Source organism: Paramacrobiotus metropolitanus, unplaced genomic scaffold (assembly GCF_019649055.1).
Source record: "Paramacrobiotus metropolitanus isolate TYO unplaced genomic scaffold, Prichtersi_v1.0 Parri_scaffold0000061, whole genome shotgun sequence".
Classification (NCBI taxonomy): Eukaryota; Metazoa; Tardigrada; class Eutardigrada; order Parachela; family Macrobiotidae; genus Paramacrobiotus; species Paramacrobiotus metropolitanus.
In genome coordinates this window covers 734,132-749,072 of record NW_026570281.1, presented here as the reverse complement: position 1 = coordinate 749,072, position 14,941 = coordinate 734,132, and the positions used below count along the sequence as shown (strand labels likewise).

Genomic DNA, 14,941 nt, shown 5'->3' with positions numbered 1-14,941 from the left:
GTAGTTTATACGTTTTTTCAAGGTCTTCCTTAGAGTAGTGATTCGTCAGTACTAAGGCCATCAAATGCACTTTCTGTTCTGATCTAATACGATTTTAGTCGCGCTTAATGGAACAACTAACACACTGAAACTACTTGATTAATATAGGCTCGCTGCTCGCTCGCAAAGGGTTAGACTTAACCGACCATTTTTAATTTTGCCAGCGCAAGACACATACGTCTAAAAATTAAGTACATAGCTTTAGCAGCCAAGAAAACAAAATCGCTTCGCTTCCCAATAAAATCGCAAGTTCGCAACGAAACAACAATCAGAAAAAGTGCTTATAGAGAGAAAACAGAAAGATAATCGCTCCTGACTAGACAGACAAAAATAAGTGAGGAATGAACGAAGCCACAGATAAAAATTATGTGGATATAATTATATAAAGTAAGACATCAGGAGACACGAAGCCAAAAACCAAAAAATGCTACTTAACAATTGTACTCACTACCACACCACTTTGACAGACCTCCACGCATGTCACCATCCGTCGTTTTTGAGAGAGATTCCTGTTTTAGAAAATGACACATTTGGTCTTCTCCGCCCAAGGATTCTGCTTCTTATCCACAGGCACCACGAGGGGATCGTTGCGCTCGTGAGTTTCCACGTAGCCCCGTAATCTAAAATATGACATCACTTCTCTGTTTCGCAATCGGGATGATCCGAAGTTATTACAGGGAACTAACTACTTACTCGGCGATGGAACGGGAAAGGGGCATCCTCTCCATGTTCACCTGCATCTTCAGGGACTCCACCTGTCTACGCAACGCTGCCCGGTCCATTTGCTGTTAAAAAGGAATACGGATAACTGAAATGTTACTCTATCGCAGCAGCGAGAAGGGATGGCGCAGCTCATTGTTCGAGAAAATAATTATTACAGTATTACTTTACAGTCTTTACGACTTTACCACATCAGTTTAAAAAATTTGTCCATACTCACTTGCGATTGCGACTCTCCTTGATTAGAATTCTCACAGCAATCAGATCACCTTATTATACTCAAGCTTCGTAATATGCTCGAATTTTAATAAAAGTTGCTTAAAAATTATCGTGCACGAAGGGATTAAAATTCCTTTATCGCAGATTGGATCCTTGTGGATGTTAACCCGACGTACAAGTGCTGGAAACCAGGATTTCTCGTTTTTGCGATCGATACGGCTTCTGTCCATGTTTACGGATGGAGGCACGCAATCGTACGCCCTGCATCGCACGTACTACGAACTACGCACTACGCACAAACAGGATTCAAACGTAACTGTCGCCCGTCAAAACCGGACGCTTCTAACGTAACTGTCGCCTGTATGAAAACTTGCTAACGGCGGTGATTCTTCCGTTTTCCTACATTTATTCCCAGATTCCTGTCTTACCAGTTATTATTTTAAGAAAACCACACTGCTTAATTTTGGCAACTTTAGCTAATGCTGAATGCAATGACAGCGGTTAAACTGCGTTGCATTAAACCGAAAAAGCGCCTCTATAGTGCTATACCTACACATTCGTATTCTATATTAATTTGTTCTGCGTTCGAGAGTCGCAGTTCTTACGTCCCGACGACCTTTAATTTCAGACAGGGCGCTTTTGCTGTACATTTCTAATTAAACAGTCGTACCGATTGTTGCTCCTCCAGTTTGGCCTTCATTGCTGCTTTACTCTTACGGCCGCCACCTTCTTCGTTAAACATTTTTGGGACTTCCATTATCAGAGCGTGTAGGTAATTCGCTTCCGGTTAGCGATAATTATAATTTATAAGTAATGCCAGACTTGTGTATACTCGTAGCGCCGAACACAACATATGCCACAGTGATGACCAGATCAACAGTGTTAAATTCTCAAAAAAACCCAATAAATTATTTTCGCGTTAAAGCTTAAGGAAAATCATCCACAAGCATACGGTATTCACGGTATTCTTAGTGTTAAAATGAAAACCAAACTGGCATCCAGATGGTCGTGGGAAACAATCGTATTCGAGAATGCAGCAACTCTTTGAGTTACTTAGCAGCAACTCTTTGCAGCAACTCTTTGCAGAATGCAGCAACTCTTTGAGTCTTTGAGTTACTCTTATGGGACATGTAAAACTTGGGTGGTTTCTTATTACTCGTTGTTATTAGTTCTCCTTTAAGAATCAACCATCGTTTGCTAGCGCGAACAGCTTGTTTTCCTACCACCGTCGATTGTCGTTACTCGTTATGTTTTTGCTCTGCGGCGAAAATATGTTGGCGTATAAGCTATGGTAAGAAGTATTATAAGCGGTTTCGCGCGACGCGGCCATTAGTCGAACGGCTGTATAGATATAGTATAATATGGCGCATATTACGAGATACAAGTACTGTAGAATGTCATATCAAATATGTACGTACATGATTGTAACACACTACGGCTACTGTATTATACCACCTTCTCCGTCTTTAAGCGTGTATGGTTTTCTCCAGACGATGATAATCATGTTCGGCGATTTTGAGTTCCGGTCCGTCTACTTTTGCCGGTGCCAGTAAAGACGCAGCAACAGCACAGCTGCGGCGTTGCTATCTTAGACTGCGCCATTGATCAACGGCCTATTCAGACTTTGGAGCGATTATCGGAGTATTTATTCCCTCCGGCATAAAAATGGATGTGAAAGAAATTTCGATGCATACCGGCGATAACTAAGATTTAAGACCGGTTTTCAAAGACGAACATTGCCGGCATACGTATATGTATTACCAGGTCCTGGTATTACCTATCCGGTATCAGTGTATCACTGGGCAAAACCAAAACTATTGAAGTATGAAAATTTACAAGTTAATAATTATTACAAGTTACAACTACAGGGTAGTCATGCAGGACACAGTATGTAGTTCCCCTGCACAATTCGCAGTTTTTAAAGAGGTATTTATATTCATAATTCAGTTGCTTTTGATATTGAATCTAGTTTTGTAAAATTTTGTCCTATAGCATTTTTATTAAGTGCATTCTTATACGTCGTGGATTTTGATTCGATGAAGTTATGGTTCATGGTCAGGCAGGTCAGCTACAGCACGCGGCACCGTGATGCCGATAAGCCACGAGCGAGCGATCAATAATAGCGAGATTTACTGTAGGATCCATCTGTCATGATTACGTACACGCATTAACAAAAGTAATAATAAACTACAGTAATTAAAAAACCACAAATTAAAGCTAAAAACATATTTTTACTGAGTTTAAAAATTAATTCTCAGTGTTTCTCATAAATGACCAGATGCCTTGTCGTACTAAAAAATTAGCTAACCCTAGTTAACAGTAAGTACTCGTACTGTACGTAACAGAACTAGAAGCACTCGGTAATCTTTCAATTGAAAATAAGTCACAAACAGACCAACCAGTGGCAATTAGCTAGCTGGCTTAATCTGAAATTTCGGTGCAGTTCCGGTGCACACCGGAAGTGAAACATAAGAAAGTGGTGGAAGGAGCCGCCGTCCGCCCGTCGGTGACAGTTCGGAGAACGCATCCAGTTAAGTGGAAACTGAATGTGGGTCAGATTAATTTAACCTGGTTTACAAGATTACGAGTAAACTGCTGTTTAATATTAATACGAATCATGTCAGCTGTCAGCACTTCCGAATCAAGTACTGCAACAGCTTTTGCTTCATTTGTGTTCAGTTCTCTTGGAGAAACTCAAAGAATTTGGGATATCTATGGGACGGCTAGACTCATAAACGCAGTCTGTTATGAATAAGCTTGATGGGTTAATCATTTTCGTGTCAGATTCACGCAATCACGTTGCATGCACACTGCATAGTTGCAGTACAGCTTTTGCCTGTTGGGCCTTTTTGATTTTTTTGGCACATCATTTCGTCTGACATTCGCCATCCGCACAATACCTGCATGTGCATGGAGTGCATTGAATTTCCCTGACTATGAGCGTTCAGTCATGTTGTTGGAAAGTGGTTGAATTCGGATTTCGCATTGCGATTACGCTTGGAACGCTAGTCTGTCAGTGAGTGCAGGCAGATCGCTTTTGTAGGAGCCAGCGAAGCGAAACAGTCTTTGTGGGTTTGCTGGACATCTTATTCAATTGTGCGCGATGGTGCGACATAAAAGTGAACTGAAGATGGACGGGGTTTCGGTGCCGGTATCCCCGACCGCCCTGTACCCGGATGGCTCCAACGAGGACGGCAGTCCGGCGTTGCCGCGCACGGCATCGGCGCTGTCCAGCATTTTCGATCGGAGTCCTTCTACTCCGTCGCTTAGTCGCAGCAGCAGTCTCTTCGAGATGAAACCGGCCACCTATGTCCCGCTGATCAATCGCATCAAGCAGAACATCGAAGCCGGCAACAAGTTCTATTCTTTCGAGTTCTTCCCACCCAAGACGCCCGCTGGAGCCACCAATTTGCTGGCCAGGTAACTACGTTCAACCGAAGCCATATTAGAACAGGAATATTAATTTATAATAATATTATTTGATAATTTTACTGGTTAAATTGATCGTTTCTTTCAATGGTCACTGGCCATTCATCCATTCACCGGGAAAACTTCTGAAATTTTTCATCAGAATGCTTCGGAGACTTCGGAGTAATTTCCCGTACTTGATTTATCTTGACATAAGCGTTAATTTTGAGGTTGGATTGGCCACGACCACAAAAACCCAAAAATTGGACGAACTTGGTTGAGAAAATAAAGTACTAGAAATTGAATGATTAATACAGTCATAAAAAAGTGATAATGAACTGCTTTCGTTATTAAATTTAGCGCTACATACTGTGCATAAATTATACGGTACGAAATGTAAAGACAACACGTTTTGCGCGTAAATTATTTTGGGTGTGGCATGAGAATGTTCGCCGTTCTGGGCATTTGTTATCAGTAAGTGAATGAATACAGGATTGAACGTATGGCCAGCGGTGGTCCTCTGTTCATCGACATCACCTGGCACACGGCCGGGGATCCATCCGGCGACAAGGAGACCAGCTCCATGATGATCTGCAACGCCGCCGTGAACTATGTCGGCGTGGAGAGCATGCTGCACATGACCTGTGCCCGGCTGTCCCGCCGTGAGATCCGGGCAGCCCTCGACAAGGCCAAACGCTGTGGAATTCGTAATATTCTGGCGCTACGCGGAGGTCAGTAGTCAGGTCTGCGTGTCATGTTTGGCAATTGATTAATTACTGTAAATCTTCTGTGCAACGTAGTTCTTTTTGGCTGTGTTTTTTAATTTATTTTCGTTTTTCGTAAAGTAATATTATTACCGAATGGTTTCTAGAGTAGTGATTTTTCGTTTGTTCCGGTCATTTATCCGTTTTATACAGGTTAGATGATAGACGGCGTGTGGTAATTCACCTGCATGCGCAATGAGTAGACGTTTTCCTAGTCATGTAATCCTTCCTGCGGACTCTGCCGGAAGGCGAGTCTGCTTTCGAAGTATGTAGAAAATTGTACTAGTAACCTAATGCATGACTTGATAAGTACTTATTGTAGAATTCCTTACTTCGTTTTATGTGCAAACGGAAATTGGCACGCATTATTACAATACACAGTCAGACAGTCTCCGTGACATAACTTTACTACTACGGATATAGCTTAACCGTGGACCAAAAAACCAAAAGATCTGGCTGATACTGAAAACAGAACATCTTATGTAAAAGTCGATAACATAATGTGGTAACTATGTGCCTTTTTGTAAAACCTGATTCAGTAATATTTTAGACATTCCGATTGGCGATGATACATGGACACCTCCGGAAGACGGTTTCCAGAACGGCTGCGAGATCACCGCGTTCATACGCAAGGAATACGGCGATCATTTCAACATTTGTGTAGCCGGTATAAATCATGAATTCATTTTATATTGTTAGATTTACTAAGGGTAAAGGTGACGCGGGTCGCGGACTGTTAGAAACCTTTTTTATTGCTATAGTTAGTCCCATTAGCAAAGAAAGAGCTACATTATTAAAGTATTTTATTTCGCGCTAGAAAGTTAATCGTGCGAGCATAGTTTTAACGTTTAAATTTTTACTGTCATATCGCATGCCAGCGCTTGCAAGTTGCAATGACTGATACTTGGATGGCATTTGCTTTAAAGATTTATAGGATGAGTATTACGCAGGTTATCCACAAGGCCATCCTGACTGTGTCAACTACGAGGATGATCTGCGATATCTCAAGCAGAAAGTCGACGCCGGCGCCGATTTTATCATCACCCAGTTGTTCTTTAAATCTGAAGAGTTTATCAAATTCGTCAAAGACTGTCGCGATATTGGCATCGAAGTGCCCATCATTCCCGGAATCTTTCCAATTCAGGTAAGGGGTAGGCACTAATTTTACACCGGGTTATAGTCAAGAATGTGTCTGAATTTACGATTATGGCTGCAAATTGTTATTCGTAAGGAGAAAATTTATGGTGCTGTTTCATGTTTCTTGGACGTGGTTGACTATTGACGTGAGGGTGCATTTTGTCTACGGCAGGATATGGTAGTCCAACTTTAACATTTTTGTTAAATTATATTATTAACGTGACAAATATTCTGCATTTTTCACCTTTCGGCGCTGCCAGAGAAGTTAAGTTTTGTTCACGTTTCTATCAGATTCGTTACTTCTGAAATGTTTTTGTAAGGCACTGACATTAATACGAGTACTTATTTACCGTTGGTAAAAGAAGCGTTCGGATGAATCATGAATTACAGTACGAGAACAACCAAACGCTACAAAACCGTAAATTAATTGTGAACGACCATGTGGACTATTGGTAAGATTGTATCGAATTTCTTTTCTGTGAGCAGAGCTACGATTCGCTACGACAAGTGGCCAAACTCTCCAAACTAACCGTCCCACCGGAGATCCTGGCGGCCGTGGCGCCCATCAAAGACAACGATCAGGCCATCCGCAAATTCGGCATGGACCTGGCCGTTCAAATGTGCCGGGAGCTGCTAGACGCAGGCGCACCCAGCCTACACTTTTACACCCTCAATTTGGAGGTGTCCAGCATCGAGATCCTCAAACGTCTGGGCATGTGGACCCTGGAGCCCAAACGGAGTCTCCCTTGGAAGACCACTGCCAATTACCGCCGCCGAGGCGAAGACGTCCGGCCGATCTTCTGGCAGAATCGACCCAATTCTTACATCCAGCGCACCTCGGAGTGGGATGAATTTCCCAACGGCCGCTGGGGAAACAGTGCGTCGCCGGCTTTCGGGATGCTGAGTGATTACCATCTGTTCTATCTGAACAGTAAGCCTCGTGATCGCCTGCTGGAGATGTGGGGGAAGGAATTAAGTAGCGTTCAGGATGTGTATGAGGTGTTTTATCGCTATATCACCGGCCGGTCGACGGAGGAGGGCGTGCGCATTACGTCGCTGCCGTGGAGTGATGGGGAGTTGAGCCCGGAGACGCTGCCGTTGGTGGAGCGCCTGGGAGAATTGAACCGGATGGGCGTACTGACCATCAATTCCCAGCCGAACGTTAATGGGTTGCCGTCCACTGATAAAGTGCACGGATGGGGCGATCCCGGTGGATATGTTTATCAGAAGGTAGGTTTATTTTTTTCCTTTATTTCACACAAAATGTACTATTTGAAATTGAATTTTGTGTTATGGTAATTTCTCACGTTCATTTCTAGAGTAGTTCTACTGACTTGTGAGTTAAGAGTATATTTGCGCTGCCAGAACATTTTCTCCTGTTTTTCTTCCTTTGTTTTTTCGTTTTCCTCTATGTTACTATTTCTTTGTCCTTATTGTCCGCCTCGCCTTTTGTCATAATTCGCCATGCTTGGTAAATTCCTTCTTTGTGATTTTCTGATACATTCCATCGTACGAGAAAGCTAACACAAGGATGTTTCCTTTGTAGGCATATTTGGAATTTTTCATTGCCAGTGAGCGTGTAGAAAAGTTACTGTCCGTCCTGGATAAATATCCCAGAGTGACATATCATGTCATCAACAGGGCGGTAAGTTGTGCTAGAATTTTTTTAATTTTTTCGTGGCATTGTAATGCAGCGAGTGTTTTACATGCAGGGCGACGAAGGATCCAATCTGACCTCGTGTGAACCGAATGCCGTCACTTGGGGCGTCTTCCCAGGAAAGGAAATCGTTCAGCCGACCGTCGTGGATCCACTGAGTTTCCGCTGTTGGAAGGTAGGCAATGCATACTGTATGTTTGGAATGTTGTCTTCTCAGTGCTTTCGGAAGTACGTATTACATTTTCATGTATTCACTTACTTGCGGTTAATTTATTGTTAGTTGTCAAGCTTTCTATTCTTGGTGTAACGTAATGGGATCCTGTGTGGCGTGAGTGTGGTGCTATGGCTGAAGTGGGAAATGCATTTCTTTTGTTCGTAACTGCAGCTGTTCCTAATAAGCAACACTGGCTGTTTAGGAATGCCGAAAATTTTGAATGAGGAGGCATATTTAATTAAATAAAGTGGTTTTTCAGGACGAGGCCTTTGCTTTGTGGCATGAACAGTGGGGGCACTTGTACGAACCCGGCTCCCCATCCCGAGAGGTGATCGATACCATCATAAACTCCTTCTTCCTGGTCAATTTAGTGGACAACGACTTCCCGGCCAGCAACTGCCTGTGGGATCTGCTGACGGAAGTGCTCCAGTGATACAACACATAATACTCACAACCAGCATTTGAATTCTACTCAGTTGGAAATTTTACTCGTTCTCGTTGAAACTGTTGATTTTTGAATGGTCTTATTAATTTCCAGCTCTCCGTACTATTGACAAAAAACCTGTTACGCACCAGTTAACAAAATCACGACTAAAAACAACACGACAATAAAAAAGGAAATCCGAACAGCTCATAAATGGAGATAATGGTAGCGGTTGATGTGGGATTCAATGTGTTCGGCCATCTGCTCGGCGGTCTTCGACTGTCCGTAGTAGTCAACGAATTTCCCGTCCGGTCCGATCAGATAGATGATGATGGTGTGATCGACTATGTAGTCGTTGTCGTCGTCGGCCGGTGCCGCGCTGAAATACACGCGGAAGGCCTTCGCGGCTGTGGTAACCTGTTCCGGGGTTCCCGTCAGGCCCAACAGGCGGGGAGAGAAATCTAAATTAAAACGCCCATCATTGGCATGCTTAAAGGGTTTTGAGATTGAATAACCCACCACTGCAGTAGCGCTTTATGGCTTCCGGGGTATCACGTCCAGGATCCACCGTCATGAAAAGAGGAACGAATTTCTCAGTCGGCACGTTCTTTTCTGCAACAGTATAACTTGGCTTTACAATACCAAGTTGGAACTGTTGTGCAACATGAAAACGTTATTATTTTAAGCTATACCGTATGCTTATCTTAAAGGACTAAATCTTCAGTAAAACCGTACGAGTAGTTAAAGAATCTGAAGTACAGCTTTACAGTTTTCGACAGCAAAATTAATATCAATCCATCACAAGCAAAAAAAACTTGAGCAAGTGCATAAAAGCTGAAAGAAGAACAAGATTTCCTTATGAATTCAGGATACCGAGAGACAGTAATTATTGTGGGATTTTAAACTAATGAAGTTTTTATCATAAAAAGGACTCACCAAGGATAGTCAAGGCTTTTATCATCTTTTCAATTTCATCTGGGCATATATCGGGGCAGTGGGTGAAGCCAAAGTAAAGGAGCACCCAGGAGCCATGGAAGTCAGAAGAACGCCGCGGCACGCCATTGAAGTCGACCAGCTCCCACTCGCCGCCGATCTTGGCCTTGCCGATCTGGCGTTGACGCTGCCGAAAGATTTCTACCGAAGCAGAACACGTTTCACTAAAAGATTTTTGGTGGCCAGGAAAAAACTGACACACCCTTTTCCTTCTCTTTCTTCACGTATGTCATCCCCGCCCAGAAGGCGCCGGCCACGACCAGGGTGGCAGCCACTGATTTCCAGGAAAACATCTACCAAAACAGAAATATTAACAAAATAAAATCAAAGAAACCCGAAAAATACGGAAAAACTGAGAATTAACAAACACCAGCAATACAATTTAACACAGAAAGCGGACAATAAACTGTAAACGCCATTGTCTAGGGACATTTAATCAGATTACAGGAACTGGCTGCAAATTTCGGGAATTATTAGATTCATAACCAAATTCGACGAGAATTTTAAAGCATAAAATTTCAACAAACATTTAGGAATATAAAATATTTCCATAAAATCCCTGCAAATTCCCTTAAATTGCACAAGGCGTCTACCAAAGATGGATCTACCGTCTAACGAAAAATCCATCGTATGATAAGAAACAGAGGCACGAATATGAAAACTCGGAGGCTAAACTAAACAATTAAGCTGTAAGCAGTTAGCGCGTGGATAACTTACAAGAACCTTTGGCTTAGGTTTTTCTCCGGATCGTATCAGACCGCGCCGCGGAATCAGCGTTATCAACTGGGGAATTCTTGCTAAGCCATCGTGGAGCGGCAGAATACTCCGACTGGTCGGCCCATTGCGGGCCAAGCTGTGGAAGAAGAGGCGCGAACGGGGAGGAACCTGGCGGAAAAGATAAAGAATTTGTATGTGTACGGTTCGCTGTGCACATACAACGATCCACGTTACGCAGCAGCGACCCACTTCAAACCTCAATCTGCGCAGGCAGTGCACTGAGTACACACGGGAAAAGCTTGAGCTGCCGAGAGGACATGACGGACACAGGGCCGAGCGGAGGAAGCCGACGGGGAAGCAGTACTTCGACATGATCATGATAGAAGCACGGCCCGCGCCGCAGCAGCGCGTCTGCACCCTTAGACGTACCAAAATCTCAAATTCCGAACAGATTACGCGATGTTCAGTTAGGATATTATTTTTGCAAATTAAGCATTTCAATTTTAACGAGAAGACTACGCCGTTTAATACGTATTACTGTAACGAATTCGAGGTATGTAAACTGTAATAAGTAATATGTACGACTTACGAGTACAGATACTTATCGTTATAACTTATTTTTTAAACTTCAAAAAATTTTTGGGATGCATTTTGATCAGCATAACGTTGTTTGGGTTTGGCCACTTCCCCCCAAGGGCGGAAACCCTGTGAAACACTGCAGCTCAAATTTGCCGCATATTTGCTGGGTTTGGCTCTGTCTCACCTGATTAATTTCGATTTTTGACTGATCCTTTTCATTCTTTTTGACTGATCCTTCCAGCCTGTGCCAATTTTTGTTTCGTTTTTAATGCACTTACACACTGATCATGCCAGACAATGCTCCATTCCTGTTATGGAAGCAATTCCGGGACATCACATGGTCACTCATATCCAGGGCCCAGCGGAACATCACATGGTCCATGAGGAATGTCCAGCGGGGTGCATTTGTAGAATTAACTGCTGCTGTACCTATTTAACCTAACGGTCGCCGCCTATAATATGTTGCGTAAGCGTCACTTCGTTTCGATCCGGCGAGTGCAAGATGAGTCCTAAATAGCCTTTGAGAACGTGAATGCCAATACTGAGGGACTGCGGAGATCGCGGAAACTAGTGAAGTTTTGAGCCAGGCGTGGTCCCGCACAAATGCTGTCTGCTCCGATCAGTTGTCGATACCAGGCGATTTAGTGCGAAAAGACAAAGCTGCAAGCCTGTTTGAGCAAGGCTGAGATGCAGAGGTGGAGGAAGTGGAGATACAAGGTATATATGGAGAGGTGGGTGCGGGTGACGTATCGTCCGACGGAGAATGCTGTGCATCCTTTATTCGTCATGCAAGTATGGACTGGGTGGTTTTTCTCTATCTCAGCTGCCAGGTGGTGAAGGCCAAACGAAAGATTTTTTAACTTTGGAGAGTTTTTTCAGGGCGCGAGTGGGCACTGGGTAGATGCCAGGTAGCTGGTGGGGGGGGGAGGAAGGGCGCTTCCGGCGACGCTACTTGGCGGCTGCTATCCACTGCCCAGTGGGTGTAGGTGCGCGCGCCAAAAATGCACTAGTACCGGTGCAATGTACGTACATACGGTAGCGTGGAGGCGTTTTTTCATATTATGAGACAAGTAAAACTAACCATAGTATCATTTACCTGCAAGCGGACTTTAAATCTGCAATTGATTTTTTAACTTTAGGTGTACTGAAAGACTCAATCATGTTGCAGTCACCGATTGTGCGGCAATTTATTGTTCACTCCTATTGTTTTTGATTAAGTATGTCTTTTAAATTAACGCGCCTATCGCTAATCAACAGTAATGGGAACGTCCCATTCGTGAACGTTTTGGCACGGAAATGATCATCCAAGCACTGTAGATTGTTTTTTCACATTTTATTTTTTCTTTGTTCTCCATCAAGTTCTGCAACGAGAGACTTCGATGGAAGTCGCATTGAGCAATGCAGCCGTTGATAACACTGTACTGTACAAATGGGTGGATCCAGAAAATTCTATACGTTCACTGGGGTCATCGCTGTCACTTTGGTCCAACTACTGACGTTCAACATTGTCAACAGAAAAACAATCATGAATGTGCTGACACGGAGCTAATTAATAGCCATATCCGCCATAACCACTGCCATAGCCACCACCGTAGCCACCGTAACCTCCGTAACCGCCGCCGTAACCACCATAACGTCCCGACCGGCCGTAACTACCACCATACCCGCCGCCATATCCGCCGCCGTAACCGCCATAGCCCCCGTAAGGTGGATCTGCAAGACAACCATGCACGGTCATCGATCTGGATAGTAATACTTCGGGTTATTCCGAAAACAAAATAACAAGTTAGTCATTCAGAAAAAATTCAAATACTAATATATAAATTTTATACACAAATGCTGGTACGCATTACCAGTGCGAAGTTATTAATTCGCTCAATTATGCATCTTAATCAAGATTGTAACGGAAGGAAGCAAAGATTTGCCAGTCGATACGTGGAACTGTTAGGGAAATATTAATAATAATAAGTATATCTGTACATACAGTAGAAAATGCACTTGATGAATTGATGAGTCTTCTGTTGCATATATACATACTGGCATGATACTGCACTTGTTAAAAAACGAAAGGTAACGTAATAAAGAAGCAAACAACGTCGACATAACAATATGAACTGCACAAGCATAGCAAACGCTTAACTGTATTAGAATACGAAAAATTAACGGCAGTTTGTCATAAATTGCCCATGTGAAACTATGGAGTAAACCGCTACACCAGGCTTTTTTTTAAAAATTTTTTAAATTAGTTAACTGTTTGTCCCTGTCGTGTATTATTGATATTACTGTGGGCACGTACAGATTGGGTAGCCGTAGCCCCCTCCGTAACCTCCGTAGGGCGGGTAGCCGTAATCTGTAAAGGAAAAAATTTCCGTCAATTTATTCGACCTCCTCCGCAGTATCATCGGTAAGACGGTAACTGCATGCCGGTATCACTAATCACGCCACATCACATGGGTGTTTAGAGCACACAACTTGACGTGCCATAGCCGCCGTATCCTCCGCCGTATCCCCCGTAACCGCCTCCATATCCACCACCATAACCCCCGTAGCCGCCGTAAATGGGCGGTGGGTAATATGGCCGCATGTAGCCGTAACCGTAACTTTCCGCCGGCACGAGTTCGAAGGCACCTTCTAAGCTCTTCCGGTCGGCGGTGACGCGGGGGTCATGGTGGGCGTTCCTGAGGGATGTCGAGGGAGGCTTCACTTCTGCCGCTGCCAAAGCCAGCAGGAGGCATAGCAAGCCGGCTGATATACACGGCGCCTGTATATCATTTAGACCCCAATTTAGTCAGATACAATTATTGTATGTTTATACAAACACGTAACTAGTTCTTAAGACAAAGTTAATCTGTAGCTAAATTACAGGACATATATAAGTAATAATGAACAATAACTATATTCTACAAAGTCAGGCAAAACATCATTCAGTTTCAAGTAAGTTTTCGCAACTGAAACGTACAATCAAAACGAAAGTAATTAATTTGAAATAAAGCAAAAGGAAGCAAAGAACAACGATAACATGGAATTATGCCGGGACTATGGAATGCGAAGACAAAGACATTCCATACAATTTTCAGTACAGTACACAGAATTAACAACAGTTTTAATCTCATGTGGGACATAACTAGCCAAAACAAAAGTTGATGATGGATTACCTGTTGCCACATTTTGATAAATAAATTTCCTTAACAAGTAATATTATGGAAACAGTAAATCCCGAAGGCAAATGAACTCGGTAAGGAAAAGCGCTTAAAACAACAGCCGGCTTATATAGCGATGCCCGGAAACCGAACGGACATGCAGTACAGTTTCTATGCCGAAGGTCCGTCGACGTGATTGTGTCCTGTCCAGCGGTTCAAAAAAATAGTTAACCCGTTAACATGGAAGGAATTCATCTGACAAGAGCCACTGGCAGTATGAACTTGACGACGCCGGCTGACCAAATTAAGAGCAGGCGTGGTGCAGTCGTCTAACGAGCGGAGCCCGGGCTCATTTGCTTAAATTATTTTTCCCTTAACCGGCATACATGCAACAACACACATAATCGTCCAGCGCTTATGACCACATTAATCCCCGTCTATAAATTATAAGTTGATCGATAATGAGCTTGATGCGGCAGCGATGCGTACACCGTGCAGATCAGTTGTCCCGGCATCGGCGGACACCTCCGGTGCGTTTTTGTAAGTGTCACTGCCGTTTATTCTGTCCGATCTCTCCACAGGACAGGTGATGACAAGTTCATTACAGAAATAGATTGTCTACCTAACATGACGATCGGTTGTTTGCGAGCATTATAATTATGGATCTTTTTGTTTATAATTTATTTTTCTTTTTAATAGGGCTTCGTATTTGTATTTACACATTGATTCCTTACCCTTTAACTACAGAGGGTATTTACGTATTTTTAATTGGCTATAGCTTTTTCTTCAGCATAAAATAGGAAGATACTTTTTAGTTGTATTTCTTCGTATAATTGGCATAAACCTGCAGCCTGTTGATAAATCATAAAATGGAAATCCTGTATTTTACAGCAGCCTTGAGGCGTACTTGCATCTCTTGACGGGCCAACT

General features: G+C 43.2%; 4 protein-coding genes across 6 annotated transcripts; 1 reads left to right on the top strand and 3 right to left on the bottom strand.

Moving 5' to 3' along the window:
* Positions 1-176: 176 nt before the first annotated feature.
* Positions 177-2,222, bottom strand: LOC129593252 (guanine nucleotide-binding protein subunit gamma-e-like). Its single transcript, XM_055489470.1, has 4 exons — positions 2,096-2,222; positions 1,649-2,030; positions 733-824; positions 177-659 (listed from the first exon to the last, which is right to left on the bottom strand). Exons 2-4 carry the CDS (start codon positions 1,733-1,735, stop codon positions 554-556), a joined length of 285 nt encoding a protein of 94 aa, XP_055345445.1. The 5' UTR covers positions 1,736-2,030; positions 2,096-2,222; the 3' UTR covers positions 177-553.
* Positions 2,090-8,793, top strand: LOC129593250 (methylenetetrahydrofolate reductase (NADPH)-like). Its single transcript, XM_055489466.1, has 10 exons — positions 2,090-2,269; positions 2,469-2,800; positions 4,022-4,398; positions 4,879-5,117; positions 5,701-5,817; positions 6,101-6,294; positions 6,774-7,517; positions 7,834-7,932; positions 8,000-8,119; positions 8,418-8,793. Exons 3-10 carry the CDS (start codon positions 4,082-4,084, stop codon positions 8,589-8,591), a joined length of 2,004 nt encoding a protein of 667 aa, XP_055345441.1. The 5' UTR covers positions 2,090-2,269; positions 2,469-2,800; positions 4,022-4,081; the 3' UTR covers positions 8,592-8,793.
* Positions 8,631-10,891, bottom strand: LOC129593251 (protein SCO1 homolog, mitochondrial-like). Of its 2 annotated transcripts, none has more exons than XM_055489467.1 (6): positions 10,542-10,891; positions 10,293-10,460; positions 9,778-9,868; positions 9,519-9,716; positions 9,102-9,194; positions 8,631-9,043 (listed from the first exon to the last, which is right to left on the bottom strand). In XM_055489467.1, the coding sequence occupies exons 1-6, from the start codon at positions 10,668-10,670 to the stop codon at positions 8,790-8,792; spliced, it is 933 nt and encodes a 310-aa protein (XP_055345442.1). In that variant the 5' UTR covers positions 10,671-10,891; the 3' UTR covers positions 8,631-8,789. The 2 variants fall into 2 exon arrangements, with proteins under 2 accessions (XP_055345442.1, XP_055345443.1); XM_055489468.1 differs by having other exon boundaries at positions 10,549-10,891.
* A 1,306-nt stretch (positions 10,892-12,197) lies between these two features.
* Positions 12,198-14,107, bottom strand: LOC129593412 (keratin-associated protein 19-2-like). Of its 2 annotated transcripts, none has more exons than XM_055489707.1 (4): positions 14,027-14,107; positions 13,344-13,632; positions 13,168-13,221; positions 12,198-12,584 (listed from the first exon to the last, which is right to left on the bottom strand). In XM_055489707.1, the coding sequence occupies exons 1-4, from the start codon at positions 14,036-14,038 to the stop codon at positions 12,421-12,423; spliced, it is 519 nt and encodes a 172-aa protein (XP_055345682.1). In that variant the 5' UTR covers positions 14,039-14,107; the 3' UTR covers positions 12,198-12,420. The 2 variants fall into 2 exon arrangements, with proteins under 2 accessions (XP_055345682.1, XP_055345683.1); XM_055489708.1 differs by having other exon boundaries at positions 13,353-13,632.
* Positions 14,108-14,941: the final 834 nt, after the last annotated feature.